Source organism: Tympanuchus pallidicinctus, unplaced genomic scaffold, assembly GCF_026119805.1.
Source record: "Tympanuchus pallidicinctus isolate F22 unplaced genomic scaffold, pur_lepc_1.0 scaffold39, whole genome shotgun sequence".
NCBI lineage: Eukaryota > Metazoa > Chordata > Aves > Galliformes > Phasianidae > Tympanuchus > Tympanuchus pallidicinctus.
In genome coordinates, this window is record NW_026294757.1 from 833,305 (window position 1) to 852,848 (window position 19,544).

Below are 19,544 nucleotides of genomic sequence, written 5' to 3' on the forward strand. Positions count from 1 at the left end.
CGCCCCCGGCCCCGGGCGGAGCGTCGCGGTCACGCGTGGCCCCCCCCGACCGCAGCGCCGCGCAGCTCCGCGCTCCGCCGTACGCCCACCGCGCGGCGCGCTCAGGCAGCGCGCATCCCACGCCGCCCCCCCCCCCACCCCCCAAAACCGGCGTGGGAAAAGCCCGTGGGTACGACGGGGGGGATGAGGGGGGGTTCCCGCTGCGGCTTTGTTCGCGGTTCGCCTCCATCCCTCGTTGCCTGGCAACTCCCGGCCGCGGGGGGGGGAGTCGGGGGGCGGTGGCAGAACGCAGCCGTGTCCCCGCGTGTCCCCTCCACGCGCGGCTCCGCGTTGCGCTCCCCTCGGACCCTCAGCGCGGGGTCTGGACGGGAAACCGAGGCACGGTTGGGGGGGGCGTCACGGGGAACGCGGCCCAAATCCGCACTGCCCCAATTGCAGCTCGGGGAAGGGGCAGCGCTGGCGCGGAGCTGTTATAATTAATGCGCTGTTATTTCTCCTAACGAGCCGGGAGCTGCCGCGGCTCTGCCCGCCCGATGCGCCTCCATTTGCAGCCGTGGGGTGGGGGAAGAGCTCTGGGGGGGCACAGCCCCCGGGCTCCGCTCAGAGCGCCCACGGATGGGAGGAAGGAGCGCACGGAGGCAGAGAACCCCACGAGCCCACCTCCCTGCAGCACGGGGCTCACAGCCCCTCGCCCACCGCTGCTGCCCCCAAAGCCGCCCCTCGAGCACTTTGGTGGGCGTGGGTTCCCTCCTTGTGGCAACGGGCCGCGCTCCGTCCTCACCCCCACGCGCTGCCCCGGCCCGGGGGGGGGAATTGGAGCCCCGCGGTCCCGCACCGCCCTCATCTCCGCATCGATCCAACGCTGCTTCCTCAGCGCTCGGTGCCACCGCGGCCGCGATGCTCGGAAACGCGACCCACACCGGCACCGAGACCCACCGGGCACGGCCAAAGCAGCGCCGACGGGAACCGAGCAGCCACCGAGCCGGGCGGCAACGGAGCGGCAGCCCACGCGGGGCGCGCCGGGACTCGCCGGGCGCCGCCCCCAGCAGCACCGCGCCCGGTCGGGCCGGTTGTGCGGGCAGATGCGCGGTGCCCGTGAAGCTCCGTGCCTCCGAAGGGCCGGGCAGCAGGAAGCCCGCAGTGCACGGAGCGGGGGTGGAGGCTCCGCGAGCCCAAATCTGTGCACGGCATCCCGCGTTGGGAGCCTCCAGCTGCGGCCGGGGCTGCCCGGGGTGCAGCCGTGTCGGAAAAGCAGCAGAGAGGCTCTGCGCGAAGCTCAGCTGCTCTTACAGCCACAGGGATAGGCTCGCAAATTTAAAAAGAGAATTGAGGATGAGAACGGAGCAGGGCTGGGGCTGGGGTCGCGCTGCGGCACGGCCGACACACGGAGTCCAAATACCCAAAAGAAACAAATCAGCTTTACTGAAGGAGCCGGTTCATTCCTTAAATAAAAACAGAGACCACAATCAAGCAGCTGAGTTGAACATCCTAGAAAGGGAGAAGGGGAGGCTCAGTAGAAGGGGGAAGTGGGTGAGACCTCGCGGCCACTGACCCCGGTGCCGCCTGAGGGTCAGGGGAGGGGAGGAGGGCCGGCAGCCGGGGGGCGGTCCGGGCACGGAGGCGACGGCCCCGAGCAAAGCGGAAGCCGACGGCATCCCGCATCGCAGCCGGACGCGGCCTCCCGGTGCAGAACCGCCGGGTCCGACGCTGGGGTTCCACGGCCGCATCCCTACGTGCCGCTCCTCTCCTTCACCTTCTCACCTTTGCTGTCCTGGGGGAGCAGAAAGGAGACGGAGGCTCAGCACCGCGCAGCGCTGCGCCCGCCGCCCGCCGCCCCGCCGCCCCCCCGCTCCAGGGCCGGCTCCCGGACGAGGCCCCGCGGAGCGCGGCTCCCCGCAGGGACGCCCGGGCGGATCTCCAGCGGCTGCGCTTCCCGGCTGGGGGAGGCGCAGGGGAGCAGCGCTGCCCGACCCGGGGCGCAGCGGCACGGCGACACACGACAAAGGGAAGCAGACACACACGTGGCACTCGGGCGCACACACAGAGCAGAGCTGCGCTGAGAAACCCGTCCCCAGCGCAGAGGAACGGCTCTCGGCTCCGCGCAGCCTTGAAGGCCGCCGCCTGTGCCGGGTGCTGCCAGCATCCTGGCGCTGCTCTCCCACCGCAGGCACTGCCTCCTAAGCTCAGTGCTGGCCTTATTCCCTCTGAAGCTTTTTTTTTTTTTCTACCCTGAGCAGAAAGAGAAAGCGAGAGTCAAATTCCGACTTACTTTTTACGTGGGTTAGATTTAAAGTATTTAGAAACTCAAATTAACTGGAGCCCTGCTTACCACCTGCAACGAGAAGCTGAGGTTTGGGACATGTCAACAACGAGGCAATTTTAAAACGTCCTTGGGACAACACATTTTTTTTCGGGTGGGAGAGGGAGGCCGCAGCACCACACACACCTCAGGGGACAGCAGCAGGCAGACGGGCAGAAGGGACGGGGAAAGGGGCGAGCAGAGGGGCGAGCAGAGGGGCGAGCAGAGGGGCGGTACCTCGGGAGGCGGCGGCTTGATGGTGACGGGCTGCGACGTCCTCCGCGGCGGTGAGGGTTTGGGCTGCACTTGCTGCTGGACAGGGTTGTAGTACGTGACCCCCCCGAACACCTGGGACTGCGCCTGCTGCCGGAGAGCGGCACGCTGAGCACCGAGTGCCGCCCGCCGCCGCAGCACCGGCATCGCGGGGAGCAGACGGCAGCGGATCCAGGCCGCGCCCCCAGCCCCGTGCGGCGGCTCCGATCCGAGCAGCGAAGCTCGGGAAGCCGCGGGGCTGCGGGGCTCCGTCCTGCCGCTGCGTGTCAGCCGTGCGCCTCGCGCGGCCTCGGGGACGTCGGGCTGCCGCCGGGAGGGGCGGGCGCTGCTCCCCGCTCACACGGAGCCGGGCCAGAAACGGGAAAAGCCAGCCCTGCGAGCACTGCTCACAGCCAGGGCTGCCCGGGCGGCGCTGAGGAACGGCAGCGGGCAGCTCCCGGTGTGCACAGAGGGCATCCGAACAGTTCTCAGGATGCCTTTGGCTGAGCAGCTCCCAGCCTCCCGTGGGACGGCGCCCAGCTCGACGGGGGAAAATCCTCGCTTTGGATCCTCCAACACAGCCACGCCACACTCGAGACCCCAAACGCGAGTTAAGCAAAGCACAGAGGTGGCGGCGGTTCCTTCCGGTTCCCACCTCCGGCAGAGAAGCAAACGGCAGCAAACAGCCGCCGCTGGGGGCAGCCCTGCTGCTGCAGCCCCCTCCCAGGCTCAGGGCACCCGCGGCTCCGGCAGGAAGGAAAGGCAGCACGGCTCACCTGGGTGTTGGAATAGAGGTGCGGAGGGGGCGGCGGGGGCAGCGCTCCCGGGGGGTACGGGTAGCCAGGATTCCCAAAATTCATGACTCCAGGCGGGGAGAAGTAAGTCGGGGCGAGCAGCTGCTGCGGCGGGGGCTGCCCTGGGGGCATGGAGACCGGCGGGGGGTAGAGGCCAGGGTTTGCCATCGGGGCTGCTGGCTGGTGGGGATGTAAACCTGAAAGAGCGACAAGGAGGAGCTGAGCGCCACGTCCCGGTGGGGCGCTGTGGGGCAGAGGGCAGCAGGCTGCACCATCCGTGCTGCAGGCGGGAGAAGGGCAGAGGCTTCTCCTACAGCCTGCGGAGCTCAGCTCCCGCGCTGGGGAAAGGGAAGGGGAAGCTCTGAGCAGAGCACACGGCCCCCCCGGCCTCGGCCCCAATCAGCACGTCCACTTCAGGAAACGGTTCTGCAGGCGGCACGGAGCACAGCCCCATCCAACAGCTCTCATTTCTGCTTTTCTCTTCTGAGCTACGAGCGGCAGGGAATGAAGACCCAGCCTGGCACGGCAGCTGGCGCAGCCCCACACCATGCTGCCGGGGAAGGGCCTGGCCAGGCTGCCTGCAGCACTGTGGCCGTGCAGCCAGAGGCTGCCAAGGCAGTGAGATGATCTCAGGCTGCACTGCCTGCGAGAGCCAGGCACGGCTATTTTTCCTCCCTGAAGATTGATACGAATTCAACCCTAATGCACGAGGGAAGCAGGTCTCCTCCACGCCACAGAAAAGGACAGAGGCTGTGCAAAGCCGGCCTGGCCGCCCCGTGCTCCTCACCTGGATGAGGGAGGTGCATTTCTGGCTGCACGATCATCCCCTGGGGCGGCAGCGGGGCCGGGTTCTCACTGTGGGTGTAGATTGGTCCCTGGAATTGTACTGCAACACAGAGCAGAGCGTAAGAAAACCCCCACCACGTTTTCTTCTACTGCAGCACCGCAGATCCAAGCCACCTACAGTTACTGCACTCGAATGCAGTGCTGCAAGCTCCACTCCTACCAGAACAGCACACAGCCCACCCAGCTCCCAGATGCTGCGTGCTCCCACAGCAGAGCTTCCTATGCCCTTTACAATGCAGAACGCTCAGGGAATTTCTCCTCTCGCACTTTACACGCCGGAATAAATTCCAAACCCATCTTTGCGTTCAGCAGCCCTCCCTGCTGCTCTGATTTCTGGCCAGTTTTAACGTCTCACAAAAAAAGCAGCTCCTTTGGAGCCCCTGCCTGGGGCAGGAGAGCAACGCTGCACACCGAGAGCAGCCCAGGGCGGCTCAGAGCAGCAGAGACAAAGCAGCGCCGCTCCTGACAAAAGGAAGGGGAACAAAGCCCAACTTCAGCGCCTGAGCACAGGGGACAGGAGGGGGTCACTCACGTGGGTCGTAGTAGTGCCCCTCCATGATGCTGATGTGCATGGGGGGGGCCGGCTCTGGCACTGGGGGTCTCTGCCGCTGCGAGGAGTAGCGCTTGGCACGGCCGCCCTGCACCGCCTGCGGGAGACAAAGCAGCAGTCGGTGCCCAGCAGGGAGCCCCCACTGCCCCCCCCGGCCTCTGTGGGTCACAGAGAACCACGGCACACAGAAAGGGGAGGGGGCTGAGGCACCCCAGCCACGCTCTGATTATTCCAGCCCACGGTCAAAGCAACGCTCGGCTTCCCCGCTGCCATAAGCGACGTGCTTTACCATTTCCTCCATCCTGTTGAACTGAGGGGGCGGCCCAGTTCCCACGTGCAGATGGTTGGGAATACCTGAGGAAGAAGCAAACTGGTTCTCATGGCTTGCATTTGTTCTCAGCCACCTCACTGTCACCAGGGCTGGGAGCTGCGCACCACCGCCAGGAGACCCCGCGCCACCTCCCCTGTGAGAACCTCCCAACAACTCCAGCTCTCTCACTGCCATCCCAGACATCTCAGAGCAAACCAGAAGCTGTTGTGTCACTGCACGATCATCCGCTCTGCTCAGTGCATTTTACATCTGCCTGAAAGAAATCCTCCGCTCGAAATCCAGGTTCTGGTCTCAGCCCTGCTCCTGGGTCCACATGGGACAGCGTAAGCATCACAGCCACCAGCAGCACCACGTCACCTCAGCTGTGAATCAGCTTCCAAACTCTTGTTCTAGTGGCACGTTTACAGCCTGCCCACTCTGGTCTACGATCAAGGCAAGGCTCTGCTCACACCGCTGTGTGCAGGAAGATCTGCTTCCACAGACCCAACCCTCAAGAGCTTAGGACAGCAGCAGGCCACTTTCTTCTCCTTGCTCCAGTTTTGTTTCTCTTGGGAAGGACTCTGACTCTCCCCAGTAAAAACCTTAATTCTGCAAATGGATGATTACATCTGCAATGGCTGCCCCACAAGAATTCGGTCCTTTGCTCAGCCTGCCTGCCCACTTCCCAGCACAGATCGGCCTCCTGCAACCACACCGCTGGATTCGCAGCCAAGCGGCCAGAGAGCAGCTCAGAGCCTGCAGCATGCCTGTGTTGATGAAGGGAGGCCGGCTCCCTCCTGCCCCCAGCAGCACACCACAGGAGCCCAGTTACTCATCACCCTCACCCATAACCACACATAATGCTCTTTATCCTCTGAACTCCAGCTCTGAGCCTGGCTGTGACTCACACAGCTCCGCAAGTTCCTGCTGCCTGCTCCCCGCACAGCCCTTCCCCTTCACTGACCCTTCCCCCATTCTTATCAAATAGGGTAAGGAGAAGGAATCTGCTCTGATGCCCATCTGAGCCTTAACCCAGTTCACCTACAACAGAACGTTTAATTTCCTCATTTTTATGTTCTGTTTCGTCCCTTCCTCTCGTCCCACTGCATTTTCTCCACCTTGTGAGTCTCCACCACCCTCCACAGCTGGGACAGCATCACACTGCTCAGCTCTGACCACCTACGTGGCTGCAGACCCCAGGCAGGGGCAGCAGCACCCAAGCTGCCAGCTGGCGCACACTCACCCCGCAGCTCCCGGGGCTGTAAGAACTGAGATTGCCCCGGGCTCCAGTTCTGCTCCGTCAGATTCATCTGAATCATCTCCTGCTCAAGTCCATCCAAGCTGGATTCCACTGGCGACTCCCAGTTGCTGCTCTTTGCCGGCGGGGGGGACGCCTCAGCTTGGACGGGTTTTGGTGTCGCGGGAGCTTCCAGAGCAGGGACGTCATCCGCCAGCTTCCCCGCGTCCCCAGCTTTGACTCTGGTCCTCCTTGCCCGGGAATAAGACTTCTTTTCTATTGGTCTGTCTGGCGGCGGCTGCACGGCGTCGGTCTGGTTTTCCAGGGCGCCCTCCTCCTTGACGGGGCTGCCGTGGACGTGCCCTGCTTCCACTTCTGGTGACTTCTCTCTCGGTGGGCTCTGCTCCGCGCGCTTCGCTCGATAGCCGCTCTCCTGTTTGCTCTGCTCACCATTTCGGGCCGGGTGCTGCACGCCGGCTTCTGAAGCTCGGTATCCTGGGCGGGTTTCCTTGTAGCCCCCCACCCTCGGGTAGTTCCTGGGAGGGGGCATCCTGCCTGTTCCCGCAGAGCTCCTGCTGGTGAAGGTTCGTGGGGCAGCAGAAGTGCCGTCGGAGCCCTGGTGCCGCGGGGGCTTGTTGGGCCGCTCGTTGGACCAGTTCGGGTCTCGCTGGGGGCTCCCAAACCTGAGGGATAACAGCAGTGCGAAGGACTGGAACCAAACGCCGGGGTGGGGGGAGCCTCCGGGACTCGACTTCCAGGACTGAGCCCCCAGCCCCGCTTAGAGCCCGCTGCAGAGGGCTCAGGCTGCCCCCCACGAGGAGCAGGCCGCACTCTGCCCGCTGCTCACCTCGGTTTGCGCATCCTCCTCGGCCTGATGTCGTCAGGGTTGTGAGCGGAGCGGATGTCGTAGCCATACAGAGCAATCAGCTCCTGCCTGGTTTTGGGGGCCTGCTCGTCCTCCCGGAACTTGTCGTGCTCCCAGCGGCCCTCGTCCTTCCACAGCTTCCGCTGCCGACCCTTCGGCCTGCACACATGGGGACGAACGGCGGGTTGTGAGGAAGCCAGGGACGGCGGCTCCAACCCGCAGCAAACGCTTGGAGGGCAGAGAGCGGGCGGGAGGCAGCGCCTCTCCTTCCTCCCGCTCGGCAGCTGCCCACTGGAAGCAAGCTTTACTCGTGTTTACTGTGCCCAGTCCCTGCTTTTACAAACTAAAAGCCAAGACGTCCCTGCAGAACACTGCTAGCAGGCAGCTGGGCCAGAGAACAGAACAGTTCTTTGCTGACCCTTCCCAGCACGTCACAAGCGCTGCAAGCATCACCGGCGCCGGGCAGAGCCACATACCTGACCTCCTCCTCCTGCGTCTGCCCTCGGAGATCGTGCTCAAAGAAGAGCCCTTTGCGTGGGATGTAAGCCGGGTTCTTCCGATCCTCGTCGTCGTCCAGGTGCTTGGGAGCTTTTTTCCCAACTTTATTCTCAACGGGTTCGGTGCTCTCCTGTCAGAATCAGACAGCTCCTAACACTGCAGCAGTCCCGCTGCGAGAAGCTCCCCGCAGAGCAGGCAGCACACAGATGTCACCTACCTGCCCGTCCCCACTTTGCCTTTCACCGGTTACGGCGCCTTTCGAGTCCAGTTTCTCATCCCCTTTCTCCGCTTTTGCTGCAGACTCACAGGAATCATTGCTATCCTGCTTCAGTTCCACTTTGGCACTTTCTTCCTCGCTGTAATCCTCTTCCTCTGCCTGAAAGAGCCCCGCTTTACTCACACACACACCTGGAGCAGCAGATCTCCTGCTGATTTCCCAAAGTCCCCACACCTACAGGTCGGTTCCCATTCCGCTTTTGACAGCTCTGGCCATTTCACAGCACAGGATTTGCTCCCAAAGTCCTCCCTACCCCTCTATCTTTACAGAAAAGACAAAGATTAAACCCAAGGTCTCTCCCCAGCAGCTGCCACTGGTGACATCAGACCAAACAACCACAGCTGCCAGCACAGAGCTGGGAGCAGCTCCCCCTCACCGCCCCCGAGTGCCACGTGTGCCTCATGCAGCCCAGGAGCCCATGGGAGCTCCATGATGGGATGACAGCCACGCTGCCGGGCCCTCGCTGTCCCTCTCTCCCACTGCAGCCCCTCATTCCCTGCAGTCCCCCAGCTGACTCACTCCAAGCTCTCTGCTCTCAGGAGCGTGACCTTGTTTCACCCTCCAGGAGCCTGCAAGCCTTGCTCAGCTTGGGATGGCCACTAAAAATAGCCCGGTGTGATTAACAAGAAGGCTGCTCTATTTTTCTCTTTCAACACAGCCTATTTGCACATCAACTGCTCCTTTTGTTTACACTGGGGAAACCCAGACATGGCATTATTTTTAGGCTCAGGAACAGAGCCATCCTGGCACCCGGTGATGCAACACCGCCTGGCTGCGGTGCCCAGGGGAGCTGCCCCCTCCTTCCTGCCCAGGGCACGGCCTCTCCAGCACTGCACAGCCCAGCAGCTTCCATTCCATCCGCCTCAGTTTGCGGTTTTCTTTTTAAACCAAGTCCACCTCAGGATCTCCACAAAGCCTGCCTCGGAACAGACTGCTTCTCCAAATGCCTCTGATCTCAGAACGCAGGGCAGTGTGTTGCCATGGGCTGCTGCAGAGGCTGCCCCTCCAGCACAGCGCTCAGCACACAGGGGAGGTTCTCCCAGCACACGCAGTGCAGAGCTGCCTGCATGCAGGCGTCTCACTGACCCAGTGCCACACACAGACATCAGGGATGCCCCTTGGGATGCTTCCAACCCAGCGCTAAGCTTTTAATTTCAACTAATTACAACGCAGCCGCCATCCTACACCCTTCTTCCACACCCTTCTTAGCCGTTCCGCTCCCACCACGCGATGTCTGAGGACTGAAACGGACCACGTGCTTGTCCTGCATTCACCTTGCAGCAGCACAGGTGCAGCAGCACCCGCCCTGCCCTGACAGAACCGTCGGGGGAGGAGGAACTGCACCTGGAGAACCCGTTTTCCCCTCACACCAATGGCTGCAGCACAGCACAGCTCTGTAACACGCACACAGCACACGAGCTGCAGCCTGGAGACAGATACAGCTGCTGCAGATGAGAATGAAGGGCACAAACCAGTGTTGTGCTAAAACTACACGAGGTGAATTCACCCCACAGAGCCCTTCCACCACCAGGACACGCAGTCTGACTTACCTCCGAGTCCTCTGCGCTTTCATAATCTGACAGCACAGCTGCAGGGGAGAAAAAGGAGGCATTGTCAGGGCAGGAAGAGCAGCACAGCTCCCTGTGATCGCAGCACTGGGTCCTGGGCCATCACCAGCAAATACACCACATGGCCACGTAGTGTGGCATCACAGCAGCACGAAGACCCCTTGAGAAGGAGCACCACCCTACGTGGGGGGGACCCAGGTGGGCCTGGGGAGGGCTGACCAGCACCCCCTGCACCCCCATTTGCGGTATTATGGCTGATGCTCAGGACTGCAGCCGCAGCACTGCAGGAAGCAGCGCCTTCCCCGTTTCCCTTTGCACACACCGTGAGCACAAGCAGTAACTCAGTCGTTACTCACCATCGCCTTCGATGCCGTCCTCGCTTTCCTAAAGAGGAAGAAAAAAGGCGCTTTAGCAGAAGGGAGTGAAGGGCAGCATCCGGCCCAGGAGCTCAGCTCAACCGAGCGCCGCGAGCAGGGAGCCGCGAGGATCGGGCAGCGCCGGGCGCAGCGGAGCGGTGACACCTTGAGAGCCGCGCGGCACCACCGGGAGGCACGAGAGACGCGGACCGCCGCCCCCCCCGCCCCACTCACACACTCGGATTGCGGAGCGCTTTTGGCCGCCCCTCCCCCGGCGGCGCTTTCGGCCCCGCGGCCCCGCGGTCCGGCGCTCAGAGCTCCGGCGGCGCCTCGCGGAGGGCGGTGCGAAGGCCGCGGCGAAGCGGAGCCGGAGCGGGAGCGGGCGGGACTGGCGGCGGAGTCGCCGCTGTCGGAGGCGGCCGAGTCCGAGTCGTCCTCGCTGTCCTGCGAGGCGCGCTGCCGCCGCCGGTCCGCCATCTTGGGGCAACCGCAGGGGCGGGCGGCGCCGCGGGGCACCGCGGGAACGGACTACGGCTCCCGGCGGCCCTCGCGCGCTGTGACGTCACGAGGCGCGCCCTCCCATCGATCCCCGCGGCTGTTCCCGCTCTCCGGCAGGGGGCGGGCGCGCGCCGAGGGCACGGCCTGGAGGCGAAAGTGACGTCACGCGCGAGACGGCGCAGAGGCCAGAGGTCACGGGGGGGGGGAAGGAAGGCAGCGACACGCAGCCGTTGTTTTTCCGCTTTTATTGAAAAAAAAAAAAAAAGGAAAAAAAAACAACCAAAAACGGAACAAACAAACAAACAAAATGTCTGCATTGAGTCAGCACCGGCGGTATTTACACAGCGACCCAGGCACACGGGGCGGGCTCCGGGCCGGGCCCAGGCCGCACGCGCACGGCAGGGTGGGGCGATTCGTTTAATTAACGTTTGTTCCCCATTTCCTGCCGCTCAGCCGCGGGGAGCGGCGAGCAGCGCCCTCCAGCACTGCGCCCGTAGGAACAGCCTGGCACAGAACGGGGCTCCTCCTGGCACAGTGTGAGGGGGGTCGGGTCGCTGCCACGCTGCCGCCCTCAGAAGGCTTAAATTAAAAAAGAACCAACGTTGTGCGTTGAGGATTTCTATTTCACACACGAGAAAAAAAAAAAAAAAAAAGGAAAAAAAAAAAAGAAAAAAAAGTTTGTTTTCGTTTCCTTTTAAAACTCTCCTCCCACCACGTTACAGCCACTCAACAGGAACAACACAAAGGCGGTGGCTGACGGAAGCTTCAGCCTCGGGCAACTGCTCAGCGCTGTTTCCTGACCCAACACCAGAGCAGGGCCAGCGCCGCCGCAGCCCTTCTCCAGGGAGCACAGGCAGGGCCCGGTCCATGCCTGCCACGGACACTGAGACCCGCTGGGACCCACAGGAGGCTCCCACCCCACTGCTGCACGCAGGGCTGCCGAGGAGGGAGGAACACAAATGGGAGACAAACCCCAGCTCAAAGCACAGGCGGCGGGGACGAGTCTGAAACGTGTTGAAAAGAAAACGAGAGAACAAAACCAGGGCATGGAGGGAACAAAACCATCCCTGAACAAGAACAAAGAGGGCAAGGACTCAGCAACGTACAGAGCTCCCGGCTCCGCTGCGCTGCTACTTCCTGCAGGTCCGGTGGGGGGTCTGCTTCTTCTGCACCTCCAGCCGGCAGCGGCTGCGCTCATCCAGCCAGGGCAGCTCGAAGTTCCTGCAGCAGAACCAGCACTCAGCACCCCACAGCACCATCCCCATCCGCGACGCCCCATCTCCAGTGCCCCTTTGTACTCACTGTGGGGTCAGTTTGGGTAAGGGGCGGCCGAAGGCAACGACAGGCAGGTAGGGGGTGATCAGCAAGCTTTCCACTGTGGGAGAGAAACGGCGTCACAGAGCTGCAGAGGGCGGGCAGCCCTCCCTGCGCTGCCAGGCTCTCACCATCATCCGGCTCAGGGAAAAATGAGGTAACTTCAGGCTCCGACTCCTGAATTCCTTTCCTTTTATACATTCTGAGCTGCAGTCGCTGTAAAATTCTTTGTTCCCTGATCCTTTGGATGTCCCATCTGGAAAACAGCGACCCGTAGGCAGTGAGGAGCTGCAGCTGGGGGCCAGCAGCCGTGCAGGCCAGCGGGGGCTACGCTTGCAGCACTGCATTTATTCCTACCTTTTCCTTCGTTTTTCATCCAACTCCAGTTTTGCATGCCGTTTGGAAAACACGCTGTCATCGAGGTTCTGCATAAAGAGAAAGGGAGATGGGTGCTCCTCCCAGCACTGATTTGTCCCCCTCACCCGCTGCAGGTGCCTTCAAACATCGGTTCTGATGGTGACAAGAAGGCTGCTGCAACCTCAGCCACACACACAGGGCCAGCTGTGACTCGCACGTACCTCCAGGATGTCTGAGGGGTTGGGGTCTCGCAGGGGCTCCACAACATGGTCCCTCCAAGATGGAACTGCAAAGGGAAGGTTCAGATGTTAACCCAGCACAGAGGCACTGCAAGCTCACTCTACGCCACCAGTCCCAAGCTCCAGGAGGCTCCAGCCAGGCTGCTCTGGGATTGGCAGCACAGGGAGGGCTGGAAGCTGCCCTGCCTCTCGCAGCAGACCTGAGGCACTGGGATGGAATGCAGAGGCCTCCTCCTCACTCACAACATTTTGCTATCCAGTGTTTGCAGGCAGCTGACAATGCAGCAAACCTGGCAGCTCCCCGTTCCCACTGTGTGCTGGGCACCTCACAGAGCTCAGGGCTTTTCCTTCCCCAAGTCAGGCTGCACTGTGGGGCTAGGAGGAAAACACCCAGAACAGGGCCCAGCAGGAGGCAGGGATTCTGCCCAGGCGCTCCGGCGAGGAACAAACACATCACACTGCACTGCACCAACCCAGAAACACATTTCCCGACCACAGGCAGGAAGTTGCTTCACATTTTGCTCAAACAGGCACACAGGCTGTGCTGGAAACCAGGCTGGTTTGACACACGCAGAGCGGGACCCAGAGCCCCCTGCCCTGCTGCCCAGCACAGGCAGCACGAGCCAGAGAGGGCCTGGAGCGCTCGGGCGGCGCAGACAATCTGCTCCATATCTCCACTGCATCCGGGACGCTGCTCTGTGCCAGCTCTGGGGAAGGGCACAGGGCTCCCAAGGCAGGCAACGCTCCACCAGCTGCCAGCCCTGCCTGCACACCTTCTGCAGGCTCTCCATCGCTTACTTGCTACAGTCTCCTCCTTCTTTGGGGAGGGCTCTCGTAACGGCAACGGTGATGGGGGGGGCTGATGCCAGCGACACAAGTACATTTCCGTGGTGGAAAGGTAGGGCAGATCGTCAATCTCGCTGAAGAAGCCCTTTTCCTTGGGGTGGCTGCTGGGGCCCTTCAGCGGGGCGGAGGGTCTGAGCGGGGTCTCCAGCAGCGACCTGTTTTTTTCTGGAGTCTCTTGGCTCCGCAGTTCTCGTTTGCAAACAGTTTCAGACAAAGAACCACTCGACTCCTCTTTCACCGGAGAGTGCTTCAGAGTTTTACCCTTCACCTTCGAGAACTCAGACACCAATTTCTTAACGGGCGTTTTCCTCTCTGCGCTCCCAAACGCCGGCTTCCTGCAAGAGAGAGGACTGCTGAGCTGCAGCACCCACAGCTGCCAGCCCTGCACACCGCTGCTCCGCTGACAGCTTCAAGACTTTTCCCTCTCAGGTGCATCACCGCTGCTTTTTAAGAGCACCTGCACACACAGGAGAGGCCAGGCACCACAAACACACATCTCTGGGGTTTTAATCAAAAGCAGGACCGCAAACAGAACGGGCAAACACAATGAGAGCGAGCCTGGCTGGAGCAGAGGAAGGAGAAAGGGAAACCCACAGCCAGCTGGGTGAGCCCCACACTTCCCCACACTTCCCCACCAGCGGCCCCACAGCACCCTCTACCTTTTATGCCCCTTCCCATTCCTGCCGTAGGGGAAGTGCTTGGGCTGCAGGGTTTGCGAGGGCTCCAGCAGTTCCTGCGGGCATTCCAGCGGCAGTTTCTCACACGCCTCTGCTTCGGCCTTCTCATCCACCTCAAAGCCCTGGAAAATCCTGTGTTTTTCTCTCTCGGTGTCCTTCTTCACCAGCTGCACTCTTCTTTCCATGCGCTCAATGCGCGCAAGGAGCTGGAACACAGAAACAGCACGGCTCAGACGCGTGCTGAGGGGCGAGCAGGGAATACCTCCAGTGAGAGCCACCCTGCAGCACCCACAGCGTGCCTGCAGAAGGGCTCAGCCATCGCAGGACACGGAGGACCGCAGTCAGTGCCTTCCTATTTCCTGACCATAGCAAACTGTGCCTGTCCTGGCTTTTACCTTACAACTCGGGCAATGGAGAGCTTCCAAGGCACAGGAGGAGCCCCTAGGTGGCACCCGACCCCTGGCGCTGCGCCCGCACCCCAAGGTCAGCGGGCTGTGGGACGCTGCAGGTTTTGCTACGCGCAGCGAGTGCCATCATTAACTCATGCTCGCTCTCCTGAGCTGGAGAGGGGAGGCTGAGAGCAGAGACTGCGCCCAGTCACGGCAGGGCGATGATGTCTGCGTGCTGCAGGCAACGCAGCCCCGTAATGCTAATGATGGGGAAGCCGGGCACAGCAGGTGTGCAGATGCACGACCTGAGATGCCCCAGCGGCACAAGATGGCCCCTCGCTGCCCGGCTGCTTCTCGCCCAGCAGTGCTGCCCATCCCCACTGCAGCAGGGCATCGGCTCACAAACCTGGCACGTGACGAGCAGCGATGGCAGTCGCTCCAACTCTGCCGCATCCCCTCCGAGCGCTCTGAGGGCTCGAGGACGCAGCTCATAATTAGATGCGGTCTTTATTAGAAAGCTGCATTCACAGCCCTGCTGGGCGCAGAGGATGGGCAGCTCGGAGGGCTCTGCAGCGCAGGCAAACACCCCGGGACACCCTGAGATGTGTTTTGTTGCAGAGCCCCCCCCGGGGAAAGGGCTGCGGGGGGGTGGGGGGGTGTTATTTTTAGGCTGCTGCAGACCATGGAGATGAGGGTTGGGACTCGGAGGGAAGCACAGAGCACCACAGAACAGGGACCGGGAGCCCGGCAGCCCCACGGCAGGCAGCAGCACATGGGTCAGTTGTAACACAGGGTGCCTCCTAAATGCACAGCCCTGCAAACACAGCCACCTCGGGGGGGCACCGTATCTGTGGGGCAACGCACACGGGGGGGGGGGGGGGGGGGGGGGGGGAAGCAATGCAGATAGGGCATTCCCACCCGTGGGGGGCACGGCACCGGGGTGGGACACACACACCGCAGTTGGTGCCGGCCCTGCAGCGGCGGGGGGGGGATGCGGCAGCACCAGCCTGGCCTTCGCCGTGAGCTCTGTGCGGCTGCGGCAGGCGCGAGGGGGGAGGAGCAGAGCTCCTCAGCCCCCCACCCCCCCCCCCCCACCCCGCGGCTGACGCGGCCCCTTTAAGTGAAACCCCCGGGCGGCGGGGCCGGGAGGCATCGCGGGCTCTTTAAGGCCCCCCTTCCTCCCCCCCCCACGCTGCCATGGCGACGGGCGCGGCCCGTTAACCCCCGCCGTCCCGCCCCGCCCCCACCCTTTGTGCCCCCGCCGGTAACCCCGGGCTCTCACTCCCCCCCAAGGCCCGGGGGCGAAGCGACCCGCCTTTGTCTGGGGCGAGGGTGTTAAAAGGTGGGGGGCGGCAACCCCTCCGGGGGGGGGGGGGGGGAGAGATCGCAATGTGGGGGGGCATCAACCCCGTGTGCTGTAATGGGGGGGGGGAACCGGAGGGGGAAATGCCCGGGGTTTTATCCCGGGGGGGGCGGCACTGCACGGCCGGAGGAAACTGGGGGAGGGGAACCCCCGTAGTGGGGGGGCACGAAATCCCTGGGGGAGCGTTAACGCTTGGGGGTGGGGCATGAAGTACCGGGGGGGGGGGGGAACGGGGGAGGTTTAACCCTCTGTGTGCCGTGGGGGGGAATTAACCCCTTGGGTGCCACATGGGGACGACTTACCTGGGGGGGGCAATAACCCGGGGGGTTTAACCCTTCGTGTGCCGCGGCAACCCCGCATCCCCGCCCCCCCCCCCCCCCAGCTCCCCGCCGTACCGTGTCGCGCTCGGCCTTGAGCTCCTCGATCTCCTTCTCCTTGGCCTGCAGCTGCTGCTGCTGCTGCTCGATGAGGTCCAGCTGCAGCAGCAGGATCTGCCGCAGACATGCCGCCTGCCCGGGGGAGCCGCCGCCGGCGCCCATCCCGCTCCTCCGCGCCGCGCTCCTCCACTTGGCCTCGGCGGGAGGCGGCGGCGGCGGCGGAGGGCCCGACTCGGCGCTCCCCGCTCCTGCGCTCTCCTTGGCGGCCGCGGGAGCCGCGCCGCGCCCGGGCAGCACCGCCTGGTACCGCGGCCGGCCGCTGGCATCCCCCGCGCCCGCCTGCTTGCCGCCGGCCAGCGGCACCGGCCCGGCCCAGCTCTCGGCCGGCGGCCCGGGAGCCCCCCCCGGCGCCCCGCCGCCTCCCGCCCGGCCCTTGTGTGCCCCCAGCGGCGGCTCCTTGGGCCTGCGGGGCGGCGGGCGGCCCTCCTCCTCCTCCCCCTCTTCCTCCTCCTCCTCCTCCTCTTCCTCCCGCCGCTCCCCCGGGCCCCGCTCCCCCGCCGGTCCCGTCCTTTCGCCGCCGCCCGCCCGGAAGGCGGTGGTGGAGCGCATCCTCACGGCCCTCCGCCGCCGCCCCGCGCCGCCGCCGCCGCTCCGCTACCGCCCGCCGCCATGGCGCGGCTCCGCCGGCACAACGGCAGCGCGCGGCCGCGGGGGCCCGAGGGGAACCGGGGCCGCCCCGCGCTCATACCCCGCGGCGCGGGTCTGGGGGGGTGGGGGAGGTGGGGATGGGCGCCCCGGATCGCTCAGCGCCCTTCCTCGCGGCCCGACGGCGGTGCCCCCCCGCACGGTGCCCCTCCGCCGCTCCTCGCGGCCCTTTCCTCGTGGTTCCCCCCGGGTTCTCCTCCCCTGACGGCGTCGACCCCCCCCCCTCAGCCTCTCCCCGCAATACCTCTCGGCTCTCCCCGCAGCCCCCCCCACCCCTCGCAGCGTATCCTCACGGCTCTGCCCCCCATCACACAACACCCCCCCCCCCCCCAGGGCCGGGCCGCTCTCAGTGCCGCCCCCCGGGTACCTTCAAACCGGGCGCGGGGCGCGTGCGCGGCGGTGCGGGGTGGGAGGGGGGGGGGGGTCCCGCCCCGCCGCCCGCACTGCCCCGCACCACCCCGACGCGGCCGCTAGGGGGCCCCCGAGTGCGGCGGCGCCGCCCGCACCTCACAGGGACCCCCCCAACCCCCTCCGTTGCGGCCCCTCCGCCCGCACGGCGCCCCGCTGCCCGCACGGCGACTCCCGCAGCCTCTCGATTACACGGCTGTGCGTTGCACAAGTGTGCGCTGCGTGTGCCCGCGTGTGCGTATTGCGCGTGCATCTGTGTGCACAGCTCCGAGGGGACCGCAGCTCCCCGGACACGCGTGCAAACAGCTGCACGCACACGCTGACACACCTGCAGGGTCTGCAGCCCATGGTGTTTGCACGGCGGGCACGCATTGCACGCACACACATCGCGTGTGCACGCTGCTGCACGGAATGAGGCCCCAGGGCACGTGTGCACGCATGCACACACAGATATCAACACAGATGTAAACACAGCTCTGCTGGCAGCGGCTGCAGCCTCTGGCTTCCACGTGCAAGCACGTGCACACGCTGCGAGACTGCAGCCCCAGAACGCACACGCATGCACACGCATCCCATGCACACAACTGCAGGGCCTGCACTGCTGCTGTGTGTACACACACACACATTGCACACACGTGCACACACTGCTCTCACACACACACAGTGCAGGGAGAGACTGCAGCCTCACTGTGTGCTGCACACACACTGCACACACACCCCTGCAGTGAGGAACTGCAGCCCTGCTGCATGCACACGCACACACATGCACTAGCATGTACACACTGCACATCCACTGGCACCCTTGCTCACACTTGCACATCTCCCTGCAGAGCCTGCAGCCTGCTGTGTGCATGCACAGACACCTCTCCATGCACACACATACACATGTAAGCACACACACAGGTGTACATGCACACACACACCATGCACACATTTGCTCATTCATGCACACCCCTGCAGGCAGCCTCGGCAGCCCCACTGTGCACTCGCACACACTGGGCTGACACACACATGGGGGGGGGGGCTGCAGCCCTGCCATGCACACACACACAGATACACGTATGTACCTGCACCTACATGGCTGTTCTTATAGCAGCACACGCACCCCCTGCAGGGCCGTGCTGCACGCACACACACGCACACAGAGCCCCCCCGCAGACCCTGCCCCCCCCCCCCCCGCACAAACCCCGCACCCTGACGCCACACGCAGGGCACGCTCCCCTGCACACCCACACATATTATGGGGCTGCCCCACGGCGGGGTCCCCCCGCAGCGCCCCGCATGTCCCCCCCACCCCTACCCCCACCCCCCCCCGCTCTGCGCAGCGCTGCTGCAGCCCCACGTGCACCCGCACCCGCCCGCACATGGCTCTGCAGCGCGGCGGGGCGCGCGGGGCGGCTAAAAATGGAGCAGCGCTCACATGCGGCCGCCACGTGACGCTGAGCTGTGCGGAGAGGGGTGCGGGGGGGGGGAGGAGGAGGAGGAGGAGAGGAACGGGGAGCGCCGCTCACATGCGCGGCCACAGACGGCGGCTGCAGCCATAACCCGGGGTGCGGGGGTCGGGAAGGGGCTGCGAGGGGGCACGGCAACCCCCTGCTGCACCCCCACCCCCCCCCCCGTCGCCGGGTCCTGCACCGCATCGAGCCCCCACCCCGCACGTGGAGCCCGGCCAGCTGTGTCCCTGCACTCCTCCAGTGTCATCGCCCCCAAACTCCGCACCCCGAAATCCCGCACCTCTAAACCCCGCACCCCTATTCTACACCTCTTAAGTCCCGCACCCCTAAACACGGCACCCCGAAATCCTGCAGCCCTAAACCCCGCACCCATGGCTACAAGTCTCAATCCTGCACCCCGTGGATGTGAGCACCCTGCACCCCTCAACCCATCACCCCAAGGATCCGAGCACCCCTAAATCCCGCTCACATGGATGGAAGCTCCCCCAAACTCCCGCACATTGCACCCCGTGAATGTGAACGCTCTGCACCCCAAACCCCCGCACCCCAGGGATCTGAGCGCCCCTGAGCCCGCACCCCTAATCCTTGGATCGGAGCGGTGCGGATGCCGCTGTGGCCCCGCCGGGCACCGCCCGCGTTCCCGTGTTCTCCCTCTGCAGGGAGGGGACGGCGCGTCCTGGCAGCGCGCAGCCCCGGCCCGGCCAAGAGCCGCGAGGCCAAACTGGGGCCACGTTGGGGCCGAGTTGGGGCCGAACTGGGGCCGAGCTGGGGCCGAGCTCGCCGCCCATAACACAAGGACCCCCCCGCGTCCAGCGAGCGGCCGTGCCCCGCATCCCAAGTGCTCCAGTGGGGCACCGTCAGTAGGGACCCATGGGGACGAATGCGCCCGTGGGGACAAAAGTGGATTTTGGGTCACAGCTCCCTCCCCCCCCTCCACTCCCGGGTGAGCCCCTCCACCTCCATCCTCCTCTCCCCCCGCCCGGCACTGCCTACTCCTGCAGGTGGGGAAACTGAGGCACGCTGTGACCGCGGTGGCACACGGCCAGGCACGGTGACCTCGGCCCC

At 64.4% G+C, this 19,544-nt stretch overlaps 2 protein-coding genes across 8 annotated transcripts; both read right to left on the bottom strand.

Moving 5' to 3' along the window:
- Positions 1 to 1,396: 1,396 nt before the first annotated feature.
- Positions 1,397 to 10,365, bottom strand: CASC3 (CASC3 exon junction complex subunit). Of its 4 annotated transcripts, none has more exons than XM_052700029.1 (14): positions 10,087 to 10,365; positions 9,853 to 9,880; positions 9,479 to 9,516; positions 7,869 to 8,027; positions 7,630 to 7,781; positions 7,136 to 7,312; positions 6,295 to 6,971; positions 5,031 to 5,095; positions 4,724 to 4,838; positions 4,133 to 4,231; positions 3,328 to 3,542; positions 2,537 to 2,662; positions 2,270 to 2,332; positions 1,397 to 1,771 (listed from the first exon to the last, which is right to left on the bottom strand). In XM_052700029.1, the coding sequence occupies exons 1-13, from the start codon at positions 10,327 to 10,329 to the stop codon at positions 2,297 to 2,299; spliced, it is 2,130 nt and encodes a 709-aa protein (XP_052555989.1). In that variant the 5' UTR covers positions 10,330 to 10,365; the 3' UTR covers positions 1,397 to 1,771; positions 2,270 to 2,296. The 4 variants fall into 4 exon arrangements, with proteins under 4 accessions (XP_052555989.1, XP_052555988.1, XP_052555987.1 ...); XM_052700028.1 differs by having other exon boundaries at positions 2,270 to 2,345; XM_052700027.1 differs by lacking the exon at positions 2,270 to 2,332 and having other exon boundaries at positions 2,537 to 2,659.
- Positions 10,366 to 10,580: 215 nt separating this feature from the next.
- Positions 10,581 to 16,536, bottom strand: MSL1 (MSL complex subunit 1). Of its 4 annotated transcripts, none has more exons than XM_052700033.1 (9): positions 15,931 to 16,536; positions 13,766 to 13,989; positions 13,059 to 13,441; positions 12,243 to 12,307; positions 12,022 to 12,089; positions 11,796 to 11,920; positions 11,653 to 11,725; positions 11,457 to 11,571; positions 10,581 to 10,969 (listed from the first exon to the last, which is right to left on the bottom strand). In XM_052700033.1, exons 1-8 carry the CDS (start codon positions 16,519 to 16,521, stop codon positions 11,481 to 11,483), a joined length of 1,620 nt encoding a protein of 539 aa, XP_052555993.1. In that variant the 5' UTR covers positions 16,522 to 16,536; the 3' UTR covers positions 10,581 to 10,969; positions 11,457 to 11,480. The 4 variants fall into 4 exon arrangements, with proteins under 4 accessions (XP_052555993.1, XP_052555992.1, XP_052555990.1 ...); XM_052700032.1 differs by having other exon boundaries at positions 10,581 to 11,354; XM_052700030.1 differs by having other exon boundaries at positions 10,964 to 11,571.
- Positions 16,537 to 19,544: the final 3,008 nt, after the last annotated feature.

Bases quoted from the DNA above. Each gene is read 5' to 3' on its own strand.
- MSL1 (XM_052700033.1), bottom strand. From the start codon at position 16,521: ATGCGCTCCACCACCGCCTTCCGGGCGGGCGGCGGCGAAAGGACGGGA. The intron at 12,308-13,058 runs GTAAGCGATGGA...TTCCCTTTGCAG, and splicing joins GAAGGAGGAGACTGTAGCAA to TTCCATCTTGGAGGGACCAT. The intron at 11,921-12,021 runs GTAGGAATAAAT...GCTGTTTTCCAG, and splicing joins GATGAAAAACGAAGGAAAAG to ATGGGACATCCAAAGGATCA.
- CASC3 (XM_052700026.1), bottom strand. From the start codon at position 10,329: ATGGCGGACCGGCGGCGGCAGCGCGCCTCGCAGGACAGCGAGGACGAC. The intron at 7,313-7,629 runs GTATGTGGCTCT...CCATGTGTGCAG, and splicing joins ACGCAGGAGGAGGAGGTCAG to GCCGAAGGGTCGGCAGCGGA. The intron at 5,096-6,294 runs GTGAGTGTGCGC...CTTCTTCCTCAG, and splicing joins ACAGCCCCGGGAGCTGCGGG to GTATTCCCAACCATCTGCAC.